Source organism: Notechis scutatus, chromosome 2, assembly GCF_049901735.1.
Source record: "Notechis scutatus isolate UNSWTSFEM ecotype Mainland chromosome 2, rNotScu1.2, whole genome shotgun sequence".
In the NCBI taxonomy this organism is placed as follows: Eukaryota; Metazoa; Chordata; class Lepidosauria; order Squamata; family Elapidae; genus Notechis; species Notechis scutatus.
Genome location: NC_142010.1, coordinates 143,179,501 through 143,204,293, shown reverse-complemented (window position 1 = coordinate 143,204,293; position 24,793 = coordinate 143,179,501). Strand labels below are relative to the sequence as shown.

At 42.9% G+C, this 24,793-nt stretch overlaps 2 protein-coding genes across 6 annotated transcripts in view; one reads left to right on the top strand and one right to left on the bottom strand.

Moving 5' to 3' along the window:
* The window catches only part of MARS1 (methionyl-tRNA synthetase 1), a 29,786-nt gene extending 16,527 nt beyond the window's left edge, over positions 1-13,259 (top strand). The window contains exons 12-22 of one of the 2 annotated variants that reach the window (XM_087956477.1): positions 1,434-1,604; positions 3,556-3,651; positions 4,161-4,278; positions 4,434-4,647; positions 6,269-6,400; positions 6,891-6,995; positions 7,448-7,631; positions 8,653-8,724; positions 11,042-11,068; positions 11,960-12,025; positions 12,949-13,259. In XM_087956477.1, coding sequence (XP_087812603.1) covers positions 1,434-1,604; positions 3,556-3,651; positions 4,161-4,278; positions 4,434-4,647; positions 6,269-6,400; positions 6,891-6,995; positions 7,448-7,631; positions 8,653-8,724; positions 11,042-11,068; positions 11,960-12,025; positions 12,949-13,077 — 1,314 coding nt within the window. In that variant the 3' untranslated portion in view covers positions 13,078-13,259. The remainder of the gene's footprint in view (positions 1-1,433; positions 1,605-3,555; positions 3,652-4,160; positions 4,279-4,433; positions 4,648-6,268; positions 6,401-6,890; positions 6,996-7,447; positions 7,632-8,652; positions 8,725-11,041; positions 11,069-11,959; positions 12,026-12,948) is intronic. The other variant, XM_026673913.2, reaches the window with a different exon arrangement.
* On the bottom strand, positions 13,222-22,755 carry DDIT3 (DNA damage inducible transcript 3). 4 transcript variants are annotated; one of them, XM_026673915.2, is made up of 4 exons: positions 22,602-22,755; positions 19,688-19,737; positions 15,887-16,051; positions 13,222-14,062 (listed from the first exon to the last, which is right to left on the bottom strand). In XM_026673915.2, the coding sequence occupies exons 3-4, from the start codon at positions 16,025-16,027 to the stop codon at positions 13,634-13,636; spliced, it is 570 nt and encodes a 189-aa protein (XP_026529700.1). In that variant the 5' UTR covers positions 16,028-16,051; positions 19,688-19,737; positions 22,602-22,755; the 3' UTR covers positions 13,222-13,633. The 4 variants fall into 4 exon arrangements, with proteins under 4 accessions (XP_026529700.1, XP_087812606.1, XP_026529701.1 ...); XM_026673916.2 differs by having other exon boundaries at positions 13,486-14,059; positions 22,602-22,721; XM_087956478.1 differs by having other exon boundaries at positions 13,486-14,062; positions 15,887-16,053; positions 19,691-19,737; positions 22,602-22,721.
* Between the last annotated feature and the right edge of the window lie 2,038 nt (positions 22,756-24,793).

Sequence of the window (24,793 nt, the reverse complement as noted above, 5' to 3'; positions counted from 1 at the left end):
CAATTTTGTTTTTTTGTGTAATACAAATTTCTAGTTGGTTTTGCGTTGTTTTGTATTGAGGGACAAAATTGATGTCTCGACTTTGACAACTATGAAAAATCAACCCTATATAAAGGAACAGGATATATTTTTTTTGTCCTATCCTCTCTGCAAGTATACTTTCTGATTCATTTTTGATATACTTTCTGAGTATTAGAAACTTGAATACTGTATTTGCCACAACTGAGCATGTAATGTTTTTTATGTATAAGGAATGTGTTTATCTTTAAATACTATTTTTAATTTTGATTTTACTTGTTACTCTGAGTAGTACATAAGCATTAGAAGTACAAAAGAGAAAATGTTAAAATTGATGCAAGCAGAGATGTGATATTACCGTGTTTCTCATAAAATAAGGCCGGGCCTTTTTTTTTTGAGCCCGAAAAACGGCTAGGCCGTCTTTTCGGGGTGACTTAATTCCCCCCTTTCATCCTTATCTAGAGTGCCCGCTGGCAGCCTCACCACCAGCCGCTCCTAACGGTGATCATGGCGAAACACAGAGAGCTCCCTACTCCCACCAAACACCTTTGCTGCAGACCCAAGACCTTTGGCACCTGCCGCTGTTGCTTTCCCTTCTGCCCATTCCGCCGCCACATTTGGAGCTGCCGCTTCTGTGTTTGGAGTGCCACTGCCATTTGGAGTGCCGCCGCCATGTTTGGAGCTCCCGCTGCCGCCGTGTTTGTAGTGCCGCCGCCATTTGGAGCTGCTGCCCCCACATTTGGAGCTGCCGCTTCCGTGTTTGGAGCTGCCGCCATGTTTGGAGTGCCGCCACCATTTGGAGCACCGGCGCCATGTTTGGAGCTGCTGCTTCCACGTTTGGAGCACTGCCGCTGTTTGGAGCACCACCGCCATTTGGAGCACCGCCACCACTCCAAACACGGCGGCAGCTCCAAACACGGAAACGGCAGCTCCAAACGTGGGGGCGGTGCTCCAAATGGCGGCAGCACTCCAAAAACGGCGGCAGCTCCAAACACGGAAACGGCAGCTCCAAACGTGGCGGCGGAATGGGCAGAAGGGAAAGCAACAGCGGCAGGTGCCAAAGGTCTTGGGTCTGCAGCAAAGGTGTTTGGTGGGAGTAGGAGCTCTCTGCGCTTCGCCATGATTGCCCGTTAGGAGCGGCTGGTGGCGAGGAATTGCTGCCAGCGGGACGCTCCTAACGGCAAGTCCCCCACCCTTCCCCCATTTTGCATGTTTTAAACTAGGCCTAAATTTGGAGGGAGGGGCTTAATTTGATTTTATGCCTAGAAAACATGCTGGGTCTTCCTATTGGTGGTGGCCGTATTGTTGGAGAAACATGGTATTTGCCTAACGGTGGTATCGTCATGGAAAGTGCTGTATCTTGAAATATCATAGCCAAAAATCCTGTTTATTTTTTCTAACCTCTCAACAACTAGTTAGAAGAGAGTCTGGAAAAATGGTTGGCTGTGTCCCAGTCCAGTGGGGATTGGACCCCCAACTCAAGATACATCGCCCGCTCTTGGATCCGGGATGGCCTCAAACCACGTTGCATCACTCGTGACTTGAAGTGGGGCACACCAGTTCCACTTGATGGCTTCCGTGAGAAGGTGAGGAATAGAACAGAGAGAGACATTTTTTGTGTGATTGAATGTCACACTATTAGATATAAAATATGATGCCTGGTTAGGATTAGACATAAACCCTATAAAACCCAGTTAGGGTTAGGGTTAGACATATAATGCCCGCCCCCCCAACCCTCCATTTTGGTTTTCAAAGTGCCAGGTGAGGCCTATGCAAACCTAAACGGAGCTGCGTGAGAGGTGTGCGTGGCTGAGAAGCTGGAGAGGAGACAGCTTGCTAGATCTTTGCATGGTAAGTGACCCGGCATTGCAGGTTGGGTGGGGTGGGGAAGCAATTGTGGGGAGCATGAGGTATTTCAGTGGGTCAGGGAGGCCTTGGTTTGTCTTCATCAGGTGACCTGTTCCTTCACGAGGCTACCCATGCCCTTCCCCACCCAGAAATATCTCAGGTACACTTAACAAACCATGTATTCGATTAGCAAATGCATGGGCAAAAGGAGGGAGTGATCCTGTTCAAGGTACAAGATTCACTTCCACAAATTGGTTGGACTAGAACAGTGGTCCCCAACCTTTTTTGTACCAGGGATCAGTTTCACGCAGAAACACTTTTTCAAGGACCGGGGGAGGAGTCGAGTTTGGTGGTTTGCTTGCAGACGTTTCATTACCTGACTAGGTAACATCTGATGTTGTTACCTAGTCGGGTAATAAACGCCTGCCAGCAAACCACCAAGTTCAGGAGCGCCAATGCCTCCTCATTGCAACCCTGAGCGACAGATATTCTCTTCTATTGGGACATTTAAAATGGAGGGTTTCAGCTGCAGATTCAGGAACTGCGCTGGGCTGAGGAGCGCCTTCAAAACTGAGCGCTGGGCGGCGGCGGCCCATGGCTGTCTCCGCGGCTCAGGACAAGTCCCTGCAGGACGGCTGAGAAGCCCCGCCTCTCGGCCCTGCCTCCCTCAGCCTCATCCCTCAGGTGTCTCCCTGCCTCCCTCAGCCTCATCCCTCAGGTGTCTGCCTCGTTCCTCTCTCAGTCGCTCTCTCGCTCCTCCACCAGCCCAGGAAGAAACTGCTTCAAAGAAGCCGGCAGGGTGGCTTTTCCTGTTGGCGCAGCTCCTCCGAGCGCCCGTTCACCCCCACCCGCCGCCCGTGGTTCAATTCAGTGCTCCGTTCTGCCTGCCTGCCTGCCTGCCTCGTTTCTGGTTGTTTCGGAGCAGCTTCGGCTGAGTAAAAGAGGCGAATAGTTATTATTCTCAGCCGAAGCTGCTCTGAAACAACCAGAAACGAAGGCAGGCAGGCAGGCAGAACGGAGCACTGGGTTGAACCTGGATTGATTGGCGGCGGGGTGGGGGTGAACGGGCGCTTCGGGGGAGCTGCGCCGACAGGAAAAGCCACCCTGCCGGCTTCTTTGAAGCAGTTTCTTCCTGGGCTGGTGGAGGAGCGAGAGAGCGACAGAGAGAGGAACAAGGCGGGAGGAAACCGAAGCCACTGAGCCAGAGAGTAGGACAGGCTTTGGTTGCTTCCTCCCTCCCCTTCTTTCATTTGTGTCCTTGATCCCTGATCCCAGCAGCATTCACCGAAGGCGAAGAAAGCCGCCATTTTTATTTTATTTTTTATTTTTATTTTCTTTGCGGCCCGGTGCAAAGTGATCCACGGACCGGACCGGTGGTTGGGGACCCCTGGACTAGAAGACCTCCAAGCTCCCTTCCAGCTCTGTTTCTTTTCTTTTCTATTCTATTCTATTCTATTCTATTCTATTCTATTCTATTCTATTCTATTCTATTCTATTCTATTCTATATCCTTGGGTTATGAATGGAATAGGCAGACTCCATTACATTCTTAACTTGAGGATTACCTGTAATTAATGTCCAGGAGATATGCAAGTGGTACAGTATGAAGCCCAAATCCCAACTGCTTATGTAGATATTTCTTTTTCTGTGGGTCTATCTCTACATGTAACCTCTTCCCTACTTTTAATAGGTATTCTATGTTTGGTTTGATGCTCCAATTGGCTATCTGTCCATCACAGCTAATTATACTGACCAGTGGGAGAAATGGTGGAAAAACCCAGAACAGGTGGGCTAATCCAGTCACTTCCTTCTGAAAGCTGTTTCCTTTCTCTGTATCATATATTTATATGTATAATACTATGAATACATCTTTACAATATTTATATCTTTTTTCATTTATAATACAAAAAAATACATCGTTATGAAATTTTCTGTATTCATTTATATATCTCTGTAATATGTATAATATAAATAAATTTGTGGCAGGGAAATAGGCAAATCTTCCATCATTCCAGTCCATAAGCTCTTCTGAGTATTAAACATGCTCAGTACTTAAGAACCAAAATTCTTCTTAAATTTTTCAATTCACCCTAGCAAAATTCATGTTACTAATATATCTTTAGGAAATCTGTAGCTGTGATTGTTGTAAGATATACTTTTTAAAAACTAATTGTGATAATATGCTGTCACAATCATTAGTTATTTGACTCTACATAGGATAAGAGGAGGTTGTCAGAAGGTTGAGGTAGAAGTGTGCCTTATGCCATGTTTTCATGCTTTCTTCTTTTCCTTCAGATTCAGCTTTATAACTTCATGGCCAAGGATAATGTTCCCTTCCACAGTGTTGTGTTTCCTTGCTCATTGCTGGGCACTGGTGATAATTATACTCTGGTCAACCATCTAATTGCAACAGGTAATTTCTGGGGAGAGAAATAAGCCTCATTTTTCATTCCTGTCTTCTAGTCTCGTTGGGTTCCTTAGAACCAAAAGTTGACCAATTGCATTCCCTTTCTTCAACAGAGGAATCCTGATGGAGTTCCTTACCTCACCTTCATTTTTTTCCTCTAGAATATTTGAACTATGAGGATGGCAAATTCTCCAAAAGCCGTGGTGTGGGAGTTTTTGGCGATATGGCCAAGGATACGGGCATTCCTGCAGACATCTGGCGCTTTTACCTGCTCTACTTGCGGCCGGAGAGCCAAGACAGTGCCTTCTCTTGGAATGATCTCATGATCAAAAACAACTCAGAGCTGCTGAACACCCTCGGCAATTTTATCAATAGGTAAATCTGGGCAAGAGAAGAATGGTATAATATTCCATTGCAATATTGTGAGTTCAATACAACAATATGGTAGCTTTGCTTTGGGTATAGGGTGAGCTAAAGAGCAGTATTAAAAAAAATCAGATTCAGGCAAACTGTTAACTAGCTAACTACAAAGGCCAGCCTAGAGTTAGGATGAAGAGTGAAGCAGCACAATAGGAAGAAAGGTTGTAATTTAAAAACCCCTGTGCATGTAAATGAGGATTATTTTTTCCATCCTTTCACTGTGTCTTCAGGTCAGTAACTGTTTCAGGCTCATTTCAGACCTTGTGTGCAGTGACCCATGTGCTTCTCTAATTCTGAAGAGCATCAACATCTCACATAGATGGACAGAATTTTATGTCGGTCAATAAAATGAATAACACAAAATTATCCCATAACAAGAAGACATATTAGCAACCATTTGTGGGCAAAGTTGTATTGTGTGATAGTTTGGTGTTCATGTGTGAGATTATTAGAATCTCAGATGATGTAGTGACATTATAAAATTTGGGGAATTCTTTAAAAAAATTGAGAGACAGTTTTGCAAAACAGCAATCATTGTCCCAAAGGTGCTTTTTCAAGAGGCAACTGAACTTTCTGGGGTTTTTTTTAAGACATTTCGCTTCGACTGAAGTCAGTCAGAGCTGAAGAAGCTTCTTGAATGAGAGGCGAAATGTCTTCAAAGAAAAAACTCCAGTTGCTGCTTGAAAAAGCACCTTTGGGACAACCATGACCTGGATGACTAAGAATCTCCATAGACATTCAGCAATCATTGTGTTGCTCATAAGAGTTACAAATAGACATCACTGTTTTCCTAAACTTAATGTGTTGAGGATGAAAAGGAGAAATCAAGACTCAGATAGTCAATCCCAAAGAGGAAAAAGAAAACTTATTTTGGCTAGTACAAACATTTACTAAGTGGAGGCACTGGGAAAAAAGAAAATTGAGGTGGGGGGGAGGAAATACTTTACTCTGGATTTAATACTACTTAAATCTCTGTTTGTACTAAGTCCCTTTTCTGGGGTCTTCTAGAGTGAGAGATTCAGATGTACCAGAACAGGCCCATAGCTGTGACCTACAGAATGTGGGTTAGGCAAAGTGTCAAGTAACTAATGGATTAAGTCATCCATGTGTAGACATCTTTCATTATTGAACTGTTCAGGAATTGCCTAGTTGGGTAGATTATGATAGTTGGAAATAAAAGATGAGAATGAGTCTAGCTTTCTGTAAACTTCTAATGTACCAAACTTTAATTTGCTCATTCCTTTGTCTTTGTTTCCTTTTTCAGAGCAGGGAGTTTTGTCTGCAAATTCTTTGGCGGTTGTGTTCCTACAATGGACATAACCCAGGATGATAAGCGCTACCAGAACAGGCCCATAGCTGTGACCTACAGAATGTGGGTTAGGCAAAGTGTCAAGTAACTGATGGATTAAGTCATCCATGTGTAGACATCTTTCATTATTGAACTGTTCAGGAATTGCCCAGTTGGGTAGATTATGATAGTTGGAAATAAAAGATGAGAATGAGTCTAGCTTTCTGTAAACTTCTAATGTACCAAACTTTAATTTGCTCATTCCTTTGTCTTTGTTTCCTTTTTCAGAGCAGGGAGTTTTGTCTGCAAATTCTTCGGGGGTTGTGTTCCTACAATGGACCTAACCCAAGATGATAAGCGCTTGTTGGCTCACATCACTTTGGAGCTGCGGCAATACAACCAGTTGTTGGAGAAAGTCAAGTACGTCCTGGAAATCTAGCATCTGCCAGTAACTCTAGGAGCTGTGTAATCTGTAGCTTAGACAAAACTTTTTCTGAAGGACATGCATGAATAACTGCAATGGTAGAAGTTCTGAGAAAAATGGAAGACTCCATTTTTTGTCCCAGATTGACTCTGAATGTGTGAAGTAGCAACACCTGAATATCTAAATGTTTGTGGATGCTGGTTTCATAATCTTGAAAACTTCAGATGAGATTATGATTAATTTGCATATTCTTTATTGATTTGCCTGCCCAGAAATGTCCAAGACAACATATTCTACGTGGCTGCTTGAGAATTTGAAAGGAGAAAGCCCAACAGATTTTACTGGAAGGTTTCCTGCATGTTTGCATGGGACAGCTGCTTAGTTTTGCCAACTATTTCTCAGCAAAAATAAGTAAACTGCCATTTTCTTCCTTACCTCTGCTACTTCAACAACTTATCTCTTGGGTTTTTTTCCCCTCTCTCATAGGATTCGTGATGCCTTACGCACCATCTTGAATATTGCTCGCCATGGCAACCAGTACCTTCAGGTCAATGAGCCCTGGAAATGCATCAAAGGCAGTGATGCAGATAAGTGAGTGACTGATCCTGGGCAAATGCTATTTTGTGATGGTCTGCTTCAAGCAGAACCAACTAAAGAAATTCTCCTCTCAACTTTGGGATATAGCTTACTTGAATTAGGTTAGTTGTTTGGGGAGAAACATGCATTGGCTTCCCTGCCTTTATTCTTGTTAGCTGGGTTTTATTTTCAGATATTTATTTAAAAATTGATTTCTTTTTTCATTTGTATCCTGCCTGATTATTTTTACAAATAACTCAAGGCAACAAACATATTCAACATACTTTCCTCCTCCTAATTTCCATGCAGCAACAACAGAAAGACTGACCGTCCCAAGATCACCCAGCCTGGTTTCATGGCTAAGGACTAGACCAAACGTTCAGTGTTGCCTATTGATTGTTGCACCATTTTTTTGGCTTTGCTGTTTTTTTTCTTCTTAGAGATGTTTTCCCCCCCTTTCTTCCTAGAAAACGGGCAAGCACCGTGATAGGGGTGGCTGTCAACATTGCAAGCTTGCTGTCAGTTGTGTTGCAACCTTACATGCCCAATGTGAGCACTGCAATCCAGGACCAGCTGTGCATTGCATCCAGCTTTAATGTTGTGACCAATGACTTCGTCTGCACCTTGCCGGCTGGACATCAAATTGGCATGGTACGTGCTGTGGGATAGAAGCCATGTGGAAGGTGATGAAAGCAGTGCTAAGGACCAGTTCTCCAAAGTACCCCCCCAAAAAGGATAAATAATACCAGCTTAGATAGCAATAGCAATAGCGCTTAGACTTATATACTGCTTCCCAGTGCTTTTACAGTCCTCTCCAAGGAGTTTACAGAATCAGCATATTTCCCTCAACAATCTGGGTCCTGGGAAGGATGGAAGGCTGAGTCAACCTTGAGCCTAGTGAGATTCGAACTGCCAAATTGCAGGCAGCCTGCAGTCATCAGAAGTAGCCTGCAGTACTGCACTCTAACCACTGTTCCACCACAGCTCTAGATGTAGTTAGGATTCATGTGAGAATTATTGTTTCATACTAGAGAGGGGGGGAGGGGGGGAAGAAAAAAAATATATCTGTAGTTTTTCTATTAAAAGCTTGAGCTTCTTTCCTTTTACTGCTCCTAAAAACTGTTGATTTGTATCATAGTGGAAACAAATGAGGAAAATAGCTTCTGTGTATTCTATGCAGCCAAGCCACAAGGAAAACTTTAAAACCATTTATATAACTTAATTTCATGATCTCAAAGTTTCTTCCATTAGTCAATGTGGCTATCAGGGTTCTCCAAAGTGGTCAGTATTAAGCCTGAGGGTCAATGGGATTATCCAAGGAGTTGATGCTGTTATTCGCAATACTGTTAGTTAAAGTAGTATTTATTAAATTGTTTTCATATTTATTTATTTGTATCCCATCTTTATTATTTCTATAAATCACTCAAGGTGACAAATATATCTAACATACCTTCCTCCTCTTATTTTCCCCACAACAACAATGTTGTGAGGTGAATTGAGCTGAGAGAGAGTGACTGGCCCAAGGTCACCCAGCTGACTTTGATACCTAAAGCAGAATTTGAACTCACGGTCTCCTGCTTTCTAGCCTGATGCCTTAACCACTAGGCCAAACTAGACTAAATAATAGTGGGGATGATGAACAGTCTGAAACTTTTTCTACATTTCATTCCAGGTGACTCCTTTGTTCCAAAAGTTGGAGGCTGAACAAATTGAAAACTTGCGGAAGCGTTTTAGTGGAGGACAGGTAAGAAATGGCGGATGAACTGATTCACCCAGACTTCTTTGGAAGCCTTTGACAGTGAGAGGAGACATCTCTACACCTCTTCTGAGGCTCCTTAAAGTAGTTGGGATGCTTTCGCTGTACCTCACCACTTTATGAGCCATGAGATCAGTAGCCAGGTGATCCTCTTCTCTACAAGATGAGGAAAACCCTTGAGAAGCAGGCTGCACTTAAAGCTGCTGTGGTTGAGAACCAAATGCACAACCCCGTTCCCCAGAGAGTAAGGCCTCTTTGTCAATCACAAAGTTGTACACTTGCCTCCTCCACAATTCCTCCTACCTCAGGCATCATAGTTCCTGGAAAAAACCAAGGATGAAATCACACCCTCTTTGTAAAATGCAGATATACTCCTCGCTTTACCAGTGGCCTCGACTTCTCGTTTCACTTCATAGTTGCTGAGTTGTAGCACTGTCATTGCAAACCAGTGACCGGGAACGAAGAATTGAGAGGGATTGTTCATATGCCACCGAAATGAGGAAATTGAGCAACAGGGAGCGAGAAGGGCCCATTCACACAGGGGATCTTGCTACGTCCCACATTCCAGCATGTCTGACCAAGGGAAAAACAGATCTATCCATTTATGGTGTGCCTTCTGCAGTCTTACGGTGGGGAACCAGACATGCAGCAAAGCCTCATTTTAATGAACTGGTTGGAGGAGGAGATGGCAAAGCATATGTCACAGATTGCATCATTTACACAATTGGTGTCCTTGTGTGATGACATTATAATGAAGCAGAATTTGATCCCTCCCACTGAGGTCTAGATAGCTAGGTTTCACTGTACTGTAGAGTTAATAATACGAGTATACCTTCTTAAAAAGTTAAAAGGCCTCATTTTTTAAAAAAATGGTACAAAACACAAATGTTTTAAAATACTTACAGGTGTTACCTGTTGTTCATTTCCCCTCCCCCCCAAATCTTACATTCATGTTCAGTCTTAGGAAGATCCTTAGTGATAATTTCATTACTCTTTTCTTTGCTGCAGAGAAAATTACCTGTTTTGCAGGTAAAACACTGCGGGGAGTTTCCTTTCTGGTATAAACTGACTGATCAGCTCCTGTGCTGGTGGCCATTTCTTTGATCCTTTCATTCTCTGAAAACATTTGGGGAAACGTACACTGAGATATTCTTTAAAAGTGTATTTTATTTTCAGAATGGTGGAAAAGAAGTATTGCAATTTACTTTGCCAGCCAGTTCTCCTACTTTTGACCCTTTATACTTTTCTGCGTTTGTGGTTTAATTTTCCTGTTGACAGTATTTTATGTTGATGCTGTTGACTGGGTTGGAATGGACTCTGTGTCCCAAGTACAGGTATTCCTTGTGTTACGAATGTAATGGAGCCTGCATATTACATTCGTAACCGGAGGATTCATTGGAGTGAATCACGTAAAATGAACATGAAAACTCCCTGCTTTCACTCACACGTTCGCTAATCAAAGGTGCAGGTTGTTAAGTGCACGTGAGCTATCTCAGAGTGGGAGTGGCCTACTGATGGAACAGACCACTTGCTTAAGACCACCCAAGTCCTCCCCTGACCCACTGAGAGACCTCATGTTTCCCCACAATTGCTTCCCTCCTCCCATCCTGCTGTGCCGGGTCACTTGCCTTGCGGAGATATAGGAAGCTGTCTCCTTTCCAGCCTCTGTGCCATGCAAAATCATGATGCCCAGAAGCTTCCAGTCTCCGTGCAAAACGTTTGCAAGCCGTCCGAATGCTTTGAGGCAGCGGGGTTTTCCTGCAACTTCAGGCACCCATTTGCTTTAGCAGAAATCAGGGCCCCCAGAACATTTCACTTTCAGCGCGCAAAAAGTGTTTGCAAGCCAATCATGCTGGAAACATAATCATCCTGCTCTCAAAGAAACCGCAGCAGAGAGGAAACAGATTTTGGCAAGGTAAGTGAGTCTGGCACAGCAGGATGGTAGAGGGGAAGCAATTGTGGGGAGTGGGCAGAGGGAATAGGCAGGTTGAACATTGCAGTGCCTCTGCGGTCATTCGTAAGGGGGAATGACTACCGTGGTGTTGCAGTATTCATAATTTCAGGACTGTCATAAATATTTGAGGGGATTATGGAATAACTTTGAACAGTCATTAAATGAACTGTCACAACTCAAGATATTAGTAAATCTCTCCTGTAGTTGTGTTGTTCTCCTCCTCCTTCTCCTCTTTGTTGGGCAATCTGGTTTAGATACTCTAGTTGCTTGCAAAGACCTTCCTCTGCTGTAGCACCTAACCATTCCTGCCTCTTTCTGGTCTTTCTCTGGTTCCCTTCTCCTGTTTTCCAGTCTGAAGACTTCCCACTGAAGCCAAAGGTAAAATTTGTTAACACGATAGCATTTTGTGACCTAGGGTCTAGATATTTCGGAAGGTTGTGTGTGTCACCTGTCTCCCATAGTATCTCCCTGACCATGATTTGGTTGGGCTGGCAAACTCAAGGTTCTTTCGGTTAAGCAATACTATTGCAAACCTGGAAACAAACCTTCTCTGTAACAGCACCTAACTTCTGGGAAATACAAATGGCCTTCTGGTGTTTTGAAGGTCCTTCACCCAGGGCTTTGGTGTGACGATGATGGATGTTTCCTTTTAACCCAGGTTGTTTTCCTTTCTTCCTACGCAGTTTGTCATCCGGCTATCTTTACCTTTCTTTTTGTTTATTATTCTTGTTTTAAACAATTCATAAATTTCCCAGAATCACAGGGAATTGGGCAACATATAAGCTTGATAAATAATTATTGGCTCTCCACAAGCATGCTTTAGATTCTAGACTTCCAGCAGAGAATCAGATCCTTGTATGAATTCCTGAAGTGCTCTAGCCATAACTGAATCCTTCCTCCAAGAAGCATGTACCCATGGCTTATTAATCATGTTAATCATTGTTTTGTAGCTTCCATTGCAAGTTCAACCCTCCTCCCCTCCAAAAATATTAAGATTGCTACAATTACACACCAGTCCTTTGTCTCTGCCTTTTACCTTAATATTGTGACACCATAATATTCCTTTTATGGATGATGCTTAGCAAGCAGTGCATGCCCTCTTTCTCCATTTCCTGAAATTAGCTGTATTGTAGCATCTGGTAATATTTTCCCTTCTTGTCAATAAGCACAATCCAATTGGGAGATCATAGAAGCATGGTGTGAGTAAGATATGTTAAAAAGTTGAGAGGTGTGGCTCATTTAATAGTTTTTCTCTGCTTTGGCTTGCAGCAAAAAGCAGCTGCAAATATCCAGAAAACATTGGGAGGGAAGGAACATCAGGAAGGAGACAAACAGGTAAGACTGGATTCTGAAGTGTTAGGGATGAAGTTAGTAACAAGTGTAGTTATCATTAAGGTCTAGGCTTCCCTTTATAGCTTATTGGTGTGTTAAGCTTTTTCTAGTTCCAGTACGGTGAATTTGCACAACATACTACTTGAAGAGATTTTCTTCTTTGGGCTGAGCATGTAGCACGACTCCAGCCAGTCTGATTTGTAAATTGTAGGTTACACATTATCATGTTCTGGTTAAATGGGTGTTCTGAAACTACCTATTCCTATCATGGTAACTGTTTTGTCAGAATACCCACATTTTGTTCACAGATGGTTCAGTGACCCTAGAAATCAAAGTTCTGAAAAGACTGGAAAAAATGACCCATGATCATTTTTCACACTTATAACTATTGCAGCATCCCCATGGTCATGTGATTTTCATTCAGATGCTTGTCAGTTTACTCATGATGGTTGCAGTCCAGGAGTCATGTGACTTTTGCAACCTTCTGACAAGCGAAGTCAATGGGAAAACCTAGATTCACTTAACTTGTGTTATTAAATAACAACTGTAGTGATTCACTTAACAAATGTGGCAAGAACAGTTATAACACGGGCCAAAACTCACTTAACAAATATCTCCCTTAGCAACATAAATTTTGGGCTCAATGGGGGTTGAACTGTACTGGAAGACAGCTATCATGATACTCCAATCCTTCTTTGTTAGGCTAGACATTAACCGTTTATCATGATATATGAAATACAGCATTTTCCATATTCAAGTCTGCCTTTCTGCCAGCATTATTTCTGTTTCCCCTTTTCTTTGAAACTATAATAGATAATTTTAAGAAGTTATTAAAGGAACATATTCTGTCTTAGCTTATGTTGTTCTTAACTTGGAATTTCCTCCTGAACAAGGTTGCCATATACTCACGGCAGTTTTATATCTAGGGTAACCACATAAAACATACAAAGGCCCAGGGCGCCAGAAAAGAGCAAGTTGATGTTGTGGCCTCAGAGTTGGTGGAATTGCAGAAGCAGCACCATGTGGTAGAAGGAAAAGGGAAAAAGAAAAAGTGACTGGCGGAGTTGTGATCGCAATCAAGACATCTCAGGTTCATTTGTTTGTGACAATTGCTAGCAACTGTGATCTCATTTCATTTTCTCCTTTTATTAGTCTTTTTGTGACTCCCAAAAAACAGTTCCAGAACCTTCAAATTGTTGGATTACACAGGACAAAATAAATACTTTATTGCTCTTTATGCAAGTACAAAGCACTGTTGTACAGAACGATACATGCAGACATTCCTCCCTGCGATCTCCTGGCAAGGGGAAGAACAGATATAACTATTAAAAATAAGTCAGTTCCACAATTGCCCCAGTCAGTCTCTAGGAAAGTCAAGGATCTCCTCTTTGCCTAAAATAACTGGGCCACACAGATTAGTTCTGCAAGGGAAGTCCATTTGCTACTCAGAGTAAGTTTCACAGGGCATTGATGTGCTTTAAGGTGTCAACAAATGCCCCTCTTTTCAGCATGTTGCGCAGTCACTCAATCTGGAAAGGATGAAGCCCTGCACACTTTCAGTCCATAGCAAGGAGAAATAATTTCAGTGCAGAAAAGTGTCCCAGGACCCCATCATGTCTTTAGGCTCACCATCCGCTGAATGAGCGCTGCTCGGGTAGCTTCCACCTCGGCGGTCAAGCGCTGTATTTCCTGCTGGAGATGCTCATTATGTGCTGTCAGCTCAGCCACTCTGCGCTCATTCTGCTGCTCCCGCTCTCTGCCGCACTGTCTCTTGCCACCGTGAGGCTGGCCACTCTGCCGCCTCTTCCGGCTAGTAGACATCCCCTCATCGTCATCTGTGCCTGTCTGTGTAGAAGAGCCGTGGCTAGAATCGGACTCCACTGGCCCTGGAGGCTCCTGGCCCAGTTGCTCCAAAAGTTCTGCTGTAAGATCAGGCTCCAACTCATAGCTTCCTGTCATTATATCCCCATTAAGCTCCAAGGAATTGGAAGTCTCCAAGTTCCACAAGAGAGCAGCACCATCAAAGCCATCAAATTCCTTCTGAAAAAGAAACGGAGCAAGAGCCGGGTTAAAAAGAGGGCGCGTATTGTCAGCTTCCATCTCCAATAATTTCCAAGGAAAGAATAATTTCTAAGCCTGTGCATGTGCTCTCTTAAGATGTCATGGAGTTTAAAAAACAACACACCTCAACAAGCACACTAACAACTCAAGACATGTATTACACATTTATATACTGTCCATCTCACATTTGAGCAATCTTCTGGAAGACTGGGACTATGGCACTGAGGGGCTTGCTTCTGAACATACGACTGACCAATGAGTGCTATAAATTTAAAACATCACCTTTTACCTATTTTATTTATCACTATTCAAAATGGTTATATAGCTGCCTATCTTAGACCAAACTGAGAATGGCTCCCAATCAAGAATTAAACAACATTAAAACCGTAAATGTTAAAAACAAAAACCTGGCACCAAACCAAGCTTCTGACATGCGGTCACTTCATCCTATCCCAATGCTTGGGGGGAAAGCCTTCAGGACTTTTCAAAAGGTGGTAGGTGGATTATATAAGTCGTCCATCTCGCACAGTAACTCTTGGCAGCATACATAACAACAAAACACATAAACACTTATTAAGAACCACAACTAAAAAGCCCCTAAAAGACAGAGTGGCTGCAAAGCATACAAAGAGCACATCAGTTAACATCATCTAACAGGCTTCATTCTATCATGGGATCCTGAGACTCATCAGCAAAAACCATATTTTTGAGTGTCTTCTGGAAGGGCAGCAGGTTGGGACCAGCATGAGCAGGGGTTGATTGACGTTCCACAGGGCAGGAGCCATGACAGAAAAGACAGGAGTCAAAAGAAGCTCAAATGAAACACTTAATAGAACCCTCTTGTACCTACCAACTTAAATCTGAGTTCAATGCAATTAGTCTATAGTTTAATTTAGTTTAGTTTATTGTCACTGAACCTCGTGCAACGAAATCAAACACCATCTTCAGTGCACATCATGACCATGACAATAAACACAAACACACATCCTTCACCCTCCACACATTGAACTGAAAACCCCCGGCACCGCACCAATACTGCATTATACAGCAGAATTCAAAAGAGCTACTGCCCCTACTAATGCAGTGAAACTCAACTTTGGCATGGCTAACTGGGGAATTCTGGAAGCTGAAGTCCTCATTTTAAAAGCCAAGGTTGAGAAACACTGCTATAGTGGAAGCCAGCCAAAAAGAACACTCCCATACACCCACTACTCAAATTATACATTTGCTGAAAGGTTACAAGTGGCTTCTGAGCACACATACTTAGATTATAAGACCACCCTGGAAAGACCTGAGGAAGCTACTCTTTACTGAGGCATTTTTTAATTGAAATAGGTCTAATAACTCTTTGGACTTTAACTTGAATTATTGAGACTTTAACTTGAAAAAAAATGAAAGTACTGAAAGATTAGTATAACAACTGTAGCATTCTAGAACTAAATTCTGTAGATCATTACTTGACGGAGGGGAAGAATCATAAATGAAATAAAATATAAGGGCCTCTTCCTCTTATTAGTTGCTTTCCAGGTGTGTGTACAACTACAACTCCCCAAACCTGGCCAGCATGAGCAATTATGGGAACACCTGAAAGGCGCCTAAGTAGGGAATGTAGTTTCATGGTATAATGTATGCATTTTTAAAGGATTACAAGATCTGTGACTGAGGGTAGTGGCTACATCTCTCCAATGCAGATTTAGGATACAAAGTGCAATGCAGAGCCAGCCCATCATAGAATCCACCCAACCACTTGAATGCAGGACTTAGCAGTTCCGGAAGCACCAAGACAAAAGCAAACCGACTCACCTGCTCCTGTCCAACCCCAGAGGGGTCTGTCCTGTTGGATACATCCGAGGATAGCACTTCCTGCAAGTCCTGGTACCAGGCTTCCAATTCCCAGGTGGGCACTGGTGTGCCCAGTGGAAAGGGCAGGGATTCTGCCATCATGGTTCAGAGAAAGCCACACTGCTTCTGAAAGATGAAAGTTATGGGTGCCATCAGAAAACTGGATAACATCTGCATAGATTGCCACACAGCTCAGCAAGTTAGACTTGCTCTGGGAGAAAGAAAAGTTTATCCAGAGCTCCTTTTTAATTCAGATCACCTACAACAGGGCTGTCAAACTCCAGGCCTGTGGGCTGGACGAGTCACGCACTGGCTACTCCCATGCCCATTTTAGCGAAGGGGAAAAAGTCCCTATATGTCAATGTGACCCTGCCGTGACGACGTGAGTTTGACACCCCTGACCTACAACAATGGGCAAATAGAAGACCTTTTCATCTTGCATGTTAGGGAGCCTTCTCTCCCATGTTCCCAAAAGAAGCCCATACAAATCTGCTCAATGTACCTGAGGCAGAGAAAAAATTTAAGAGCAAAAATTAAAAGAGAACAGTAAAAAACGGCCATGGACTGTGAGGGGGGAAAATAAAAGCAACCTCAAATTGCACTTGGGCAATCTTCATATGGAGAATCAACCCGAATGGGCAACTAGGTTGGGAAAGGCCGAACACCATATTAGCAAAACAGAACAGCTCTTCAATGAGACCAATCATTAAGTTCTGTGGTGGCATCAGCCATCTTACACCTCACTTGACCCTATCTCCTGACAAGCCAGTTCTGAACTTTGTAGGACTTCTTCAGAATAAGAAATGTGGCTGTCAATATAGACAATATTTTTGATAACAGGGCTGAAACTGGTCTACTCCATATACCCGCTGTGAACCGATGTAGGTTGTCTTCGACTTACAACAGTTCACTTAGCGACTGTTCAAAGTTACAATGAAACTGAAAAAAGTGAGTTATGACTTTTGGAGCATTCCCATGATCATATGATCAAAATTATGTTGCTTAGCAACCGGTTCATACTTATGATTGTCGCTGTGTCCCAAGGTCATGGGATCTCCTTTTGCAACCTTCTGACAAGCCAAGTCAAGCGAGAAGCCAGCTTCCCTTAACAACTAGGTTACTAACTTACCAACTGCAGTGATTCACTTAACAAATGAGGTAAGAAAGACAGTAAAATGGGGCAAAACTCACTTAATCTAACTTAACGACAGACATTTTGGGCTCAGTTGTGGTAATAAGTTGAGGATTACCTGTACTTTATTCAAACTTTGAATTAAATACTGTATTTCAAGTGATACTCAACAGGGAGATAAGCTAGGGTTTTTCCAGATGTCTTAACAATGGGTGGAGGTTAGCAAAACCAAACCTCCTGCACTGTGAGAAATAAGAAGTGAGTCATCATCACAAGACAGGCTGGAAGGGCTAGCCAAACTTTCTTACATCTCAGACATGGAACTTTTCTTTCCTCCTTGGCCTTGAGGCCAGCCGGGACATGCTCAGAGCAGAAAGCTCCATCCATTTTTGTACGCTCTGAATTAGCAATTAACAGAGCCACAAGCAGGTTTGCCAAAACAAGTGACTCATAACTGAGCAGTGAAGACTTGCATAGTGGAGCTAGTTGGCACAGTGAACCTCTATGTCCAATTAGCTTTTCTTGTGTGAGGTACACTCTGAAACATATTGGACCACTAAAGCAAATTTCAGGCACCTTGGAAAAAAGCCTAGCCTTTTATGTAAGCTTCTCACAGCCAAGCAGGTCTGTGTTTACTGACAACTTGAACATGAGCAGATTGCCATGATTTCCAGCCACCCTGTGTTGGGCTGAGAGTGTGATGGGCCCAAAGTCACCCAACTGACTTTCATGCCTATGGAAGGACTAGAACTTGAAGGCTCCAGGTTTCTAGTCCATCACCTTAATCCCTGTACCAACTGGTTCTATTTTACAGCTACTACCCTGTTTATCCAACAATACGGCCTCCCCAATAGGAAGTCCCAGCATGTTTTATAGGCATGAAATGAAATTAAGCCCCTCCCCTCAAATTAAGGCCTATATAAAAACATGCGAAATGGGGGAATGGTGGGGGGCTTGCCGCTTGAAGTACTTTTGTTGCACACCTGGATATGGTGCTGCCTGCGTTGACCCCGATACAAAGTGTCCCACCAACGCTGAGGTCAACATCCAAGCCATCGCCGCCCACCCGCCCGAAGATGCAAGGGGGGAATTAGTTACCCCGAAAAGACGGCCTAGCCATTTTTTCGGGCTCAAAAAAATAAGACCCGGCCTTATTATATATACACGGTAGCTACATAAATTACCTATTCTGGAATAACCTTCATATATACAATGGAAGGAAGCTTAAAGACACTTAAGAATATTCTATTCTTAGTGAAAAGCACTAGCATTGTCTATCACAAAGAAACAAATCACAATACCTTTAAAAACCACTGTTTGTTCTACACAACCCACAAAAACCAATTATTAAACCAAAAACTACATTGTTCCATGTCGATTCTCTGTTCCAAGAACAAGCATTTATTTGTTGTTGTTTCAAAAGATTAAAAAAAAAACATTCTTCACTTTAAGGTTTCAGGTTATCTATATCTTCAAATAAATATGTATGCCCTTTCCACTGACCCAAATACTTTACATGAATAAGCCCACCATTCTAGGCATATTTCAACTGATAACAACCATACGAACAACAGAGTTTTGAGGCATCTTAGAGACATTTATTTATGATGACATAAATATTTGTAAATTATACAGATAGAAGATTATATTGTGCAATATAAATACACCAGTTTGGGGGTCAAAGAAAGAACAGTAAGTAATCTATGTCAACATCTGGACACTCCTGAAAGAGTCGCAGGTAATCCTCGATTTACATCTGTAATTGAGACTGCAATTTTGGTCGTTGCTGTGACAGTTGTAAAGCAGGTCGGCATTTTATGACCTTTTTGCAGAGGTTGTAAAGTGAATACTGAATACTGTAAAGTGAATGGCTGGTAGAGATGACAGAATTAGCAGAGGTTGATTTGTTTGATTAAAGATCAACAACTGCATTTGTTTATGACTGGAAAGCCCTTTTGGACTTTCTGTTGAAAAAAGAAAAAAAAATGAACTTGTGCCTGATGATTAGAAAGGGTAAACTATGGAAAGAAAGACATTATGATGTACTCTTATGGAGAGAGGGCAAAATCTAAATGTACTTAACTGGTGTTAAGATTTAAAGTTGCTTCTTTACAGCTTTTTTCTTTCTCTCTTTCTTTCATTGCACTTTCTCATCCACATTACTTTCCTTAGTTTGTCTTTCAAAATTTGCATTGTTCTTATTCTTCTACAAATTTCTTAGTGATAATTAAGGAGGAATGAATGAGCAAACTGTGAAAGGGGGATGACTTTTAGAAAAAAATTACTGAAACCCAGAGAGAAAGGGATGAGAAATGACTCAGCCTTGATTTTGTTTAATTAAGGTAAGGCAGACATAAATTAAGATGGGCTTTCAAGATTTTACTCTATCCTACAAAGAGCATTCCCAGAATCCCTGCCATGACCCGTTTCTTGGCTTGGCCTACCTTGAACGCCTGAAAGCCAGAAGACTCTATAATCCAATCTTAAAACATGCCTATTCTGGAGCAACTCCCCTGAACTCAACAGTTCTTACTCTCAAAAGTGCAGTTCTTAAAATGAACCTATTTAAAGTTTAGTACAATTCTCCCATGCTTTTCCCTCCATGTAATCTGCTTTTCTTGGATTCTTACCTTTTTTTTCAAGTGTGGTGATGTATTAGCGTGCGATTTTTTGTTCGAGACTGAAAGAATAAGAGAAAAGTCTGTGATTATTATCAAGAGGATGCCGTGTATCATAAACATGTTACAACCATCCAAGGAAAGCGCCCCCCCCACCTCCAAATTTGCCCATTGACATTAAACAGCAGAATGGAATGGGGGCACCACAAATTTCCTTTAGCATTTTTTTCCCCGCTCCTATCCTTTAAAACGGGACTATGCTGCTGCTGTTTACCAAAGCATTATCCTCTTCTTCAAGCTCATTGATAAATACCTACATGTTGCATGTGAATTCCTTTTTTTCTCAACCATCAGAAAATCTCAATATATTTTGGATGCTTCTAAATAACAGGAGTTGGACAAATCTCTTATCCAGAGATAGACATGTCATGCCTTTGTGTCATGATTTAAATTGCAGCCAAAGCAATTATTTTTGGAAATAGCACTTTAGGCATCTCATACTCAAGACCATTTTTAAAAATTCTTTTAAATGCATTATTTCCAACACTATAAGTTATTTTTGTATTAAAAAGGGCAAATCCTTTTGGAAAAACATCTGGATGCAGCTCACCCCTTTTTCACTGAATTCTGCATCAGAAAGAGTTATATTCACTCTATCCTCACCTTGTAAAGCAGAGGAGGCCAAATTAGCATGGGGACATAGGCTAAACCAACGTTCGCCAACTGGTAGGCCACGGCCCACTGGTGGGTCGTGAGAAAATTTTGGTGGGCCGCAGAGAAATCTCACCCCCAGAGCACCCCCCCAAAGCAATTAATCCAGGCTGCGCAGAAACACAAGGCTGCGCTGCCCACATGGTCCGCAGGAACCCTCCCCGCCCACTCACTCCTTACCCGGCAAACTTGCCTGCTAAATTGCTATTTTTCCTTTTTCCGACCATCAGGTGTTCTGCTGTGGAGATTCAGATTAGCTAGGAAGCAGGAAATGGTTGGATTTCTTGCTTTCTAGATCTTTAGATCTGAATGATTCTGTGAGCAACTCAATCTGCCTGCCTGCTTTGCCTGGTTTTTGGGTAAAAGTTGCTCTTTTTTAAATAAAAAAAATCAATATTTACATACATGGTGTGTTGTGAGTTAATTTTGTGAGTTTGCTTGCAAGCAAATTTTATGTGACAGACTGAGCTAGCCTATGGCTGATAAATAGATCTCTGAATGAATCTGTGATTCTGTGAGCAATTCAATCTGCCTGCCTGCTTTGCCTGATTTTGGGTAAAAGTTGCTCTTTTTTAATAAAAAAAATCAATATTTATATAACTATAATATTTACATACAAGCCATGCCCAACCAGTCACATGACCACCAAGCCACACCAACAAATTAGGCCACACCCACAGAACCAGTTAGTGGTCCCTGGGATTTAAAATTATGAGTTTGGTGGTCCCTGAGGTCCAAAAGGTTGGCGGCCCCTGGGCTAAACTGCTGATGAGAACTTGCAAATGGTCAGAAGTTCTCTTTTAGTAAAATATGAACAAATCTCATTTGATGATGAAATCAAAAGTCTACAACCTGATACTCGCTACATCTTTCATACGCTAAATCTCTGCTTTCCAATGAGCTTCATGGATAGTGACACTGAGGGTGTGTGATTGTACTCCCAACACCCAGGGGCAGGAACCAGGACAGCTGCTTTCCATTCTAGCCATGCATCTTTGACAGAGATTTCTGCAATGCCCCAAATCAAACAGCAAAGCAGCAACACTACGTTGAACCCCACAGGAACACATCAGGCACTGGGGACACACATCACTGGTTTTCATCAGCCCCGAGTGATGCAAGAAACTAGGAGAATTAGGGATCCAAGAATTGTTATGCAGCTTCGTGGAAAAGATGTATGTTTATGCGTATGCAGGAGAATGGTCCCCAAGGAATTAGAGAAACAGGCATTCCAACCCTTGGAGGGGGGGGAGGGAGAAATGGGACTTTCCAAACTTGACAGGGAAATGTTGCAGCATTGTCCTCTGCTACCAGCAAGAATGCATCCCTTTTAGACTTCTCCAATAGGTTAATAAATTCTGATAAAGTCTTCAAGCAAGGCACGAGTTTGTTTGCAATTTTTTTTTGGGGGGGGGGGGGAAGCTTGCTATAAAAAATGCTTTGTCCTCAGGGTCACTTGCCAAGCCACAGCAAGCACACAGCTGTGGGAAAGGATGTAGCCTCAGAGCTGGCCAAGCGCCCACAATTTCAAATTATTTTAGAAGAGAAAACAAGCCCCACCAGCTCTCCCTTCTCTGCACTGGAAACTAATAAGCAAGCCAGGAAAAGCAGGAGGTTTGGCTCCAGTACAAAAGCCCAGCTACCATCCTTAAGTTCACCCGGGAAATCTGGGCACCGCACTCCAATTTGCTAGGAAGGAAATGAGAGTTGCTTGGGGGAATCCTCAACGCCCTGTACCGTATACCGGTTTTACAACATGCCCCCCACCCCACCCTTTCTTATGAAACTGTGTTTTTGTTTAATAATAATAATAATACAAAATAAGACTCACACTCCCCCCCCCCACTCTTACAGCACACACAAATCCTGCAGCCCGTTCTGTTTAAAATGAGCGTGCGTGGGATGAGCAAATACACACACACACACACCCGACCTCTGAGTAGAAAGCCGGGATCTATGCACTATCGCTGCCCTGCAGGAAAAGAGGCGAAGAAAAGGAGCTTTTCCAACTCGTGGTCGGGCAGAGAGAGAGAAAGGACCGGCTAATTGTGGCCAGGGGTTCAGGCAACGAAAGCGCCGCGCCTCTTTGCAAAGCGGAGCCCGGCTTAAGAGCGCCAGACCCGCTGTGCACCCATGCAAACCCTCCTCCATCGGGCGCCCGAAAAGTGCTTTCCTTAAAGCGCAGGCGTTCCTCTTCCCCTCCCAGGCTCCGCACCTTCCCACGCGGCCCCTTCTCGCCCGCGATCCGTTCTCCAACTTCCTGGCTGCGGCTCATTCTCCTCTCGCGGCTCATCGTCTCCCGCTCTCGACTCCCACCGGCTCCCAAATGCCTCCTGCTCGGGATGGTCACCAGAAATCTTTCAGAGAGCGCCCCTCCCCGCTCGGCATGACGCAACCCTTGCGCCATATCTGCCCAATGGGCGACGCCGCGCCTTTCCATTGGCGGGACGAAGGGAGCCGCCGCCCAATGGGCCGTCGTCGTCCTTTCGCTTACGCCCCGCCTTCTCCAGTGTTGGGTGACGCGGCTCCGCCGCGGTGGATACTGCCGCGTCGCACCCGGAAATGACTCCTCCCGAAATGTCCCCCCCTCCCTTCAGGGTCACGAGTCTTTAAGTGGGTGAGTCATGCGCTGGGGATGATGCAATGGCCTGGCAACCGTGGGCGGTCACGGCAGCGGGAGCCCAGGCTGGAGTCCTGACCTTGGCCCTCCTAGATCCCCTTTACGGGGCCTGCCTTGTTTCCTTTGCTCTTTTCCCTCCTCCCCACTCCAACGAGCCCGTGTCCAAGTCTCCCAGTAGTAACTAGGCCGAATTACGTTGGGAGGCCCCCAGGATCATATTTTATGACGTCACGCCACGCCCACCGTTTGGTTAAAGGGCCAGTTGTCCCTGGGGAAACAGCGGCAGGGCCTCCCCTGAGCTGGCCTTGCCCAGAGTGTATTTGGCCCCCAGCTAGTCTGGTGCTATTATTGTCATTACCATCACCTTTTTTGCAAAGGAAAATGAAATAAATAGAGCTGCCGATCGGTTCAAGAATAATAGCACGGATTTGAAAGGAATAAATCTCTGTATGCATTTGCTTTTGAATAAAACGAGAGTTGTAAAGAGAAAAAAAAAACACATTCTCTCCCTTGGTTTTTAATGGTGCCACATAGGAATTCCAGAAAGCCCAACTCCGCTAAAATGATTGCAATTTTGAAAACAATCTGCTCTCTGTAATAAGCAGTTCTTAATCAGAACATTGTAAACCAGTCATTTTAACTGGTCACATCTAAATGTTGCACCTCACCTAAATGTTTCATTCATTCATCAAGCGATTCAAACCACTTGAATAGGTTTCATAAAAATGAAGGCAACTGCAAGTAATTTATAATATAAAACAACCATCTGATTTTTAAAAAGGTCTTGAATTTTCAACTGATATTATGATTATTTCATTTGAAAATGAATCTGAGAAGCTACCTTTATTTTATTGGCAGTGTAATTTGAATAATTCGACATTTCATTTGATTGTTATGCTTGTGAGCCAGAATCTCAGTTTCCCAACAGCAAACTTCTATATATCATTTTGCCTGATAAATAGCATTGAAAGTGAAGCTCTGAATTGCAAAACATTCTACGGTGACATACTGTTTGTAGGAAATGCTAGTCAGGCCTGGCACAGCTTATATCCCCTAGAAATACTCACTGTAACATACAGTTTTCTCTCAGTGTTGCTTAAGAAGATGTCTGGTAGAGAGTGGACAAGCTTTCAGGGAACCTTCAGAGCTCCCACAAGAACTTCTAAATCCTTGGGTATATTATCAAACAACTGAAAATTTTATATACTTGGCCCTAAAACTCTAGCATACAAATCCACATTAAAATATGGCTCTTTCTGTCACAATTACAGCATTACAGATTGGGAATATTAATAACCTATATTAGAATTAGAAAATCAGTAAAGTTAATAAAAAGCATGCTTTTTATTAAATTGCCAATGTTTATATCCAGTAAAGAACTTTGGGATTATGACTGGATCTGATTTCTCACCACCACCATTCTCCTACATAGAACTACGCTGTATGTTTTATTTTGGACATCTGTTCACAAATATGACCACTGACCAACTCAGATGTCTGCTTCTGATAGTCCTTGACTTATAGCCACAATTGAACCCAAAATTTCTGTTGTTCAGTGAGACATTTGTTAAGTGAGTTTTGCCCCATTTTACGACTTTTCTTGCCATAATTCTCAAGTGAATCACTGCGGTTGATAAGTTAGCTACCTGGTTGTTAGGCAAATCTGGCTTTCCCATTTACTTTGTCAGGTTTCAAAAGGGAATCACATGACCCTGGAACACATCAAAAGTCATAAATATGAACCAGTTGCAAAGCATCTGAACTTTGATTACATGATAATGGGGATG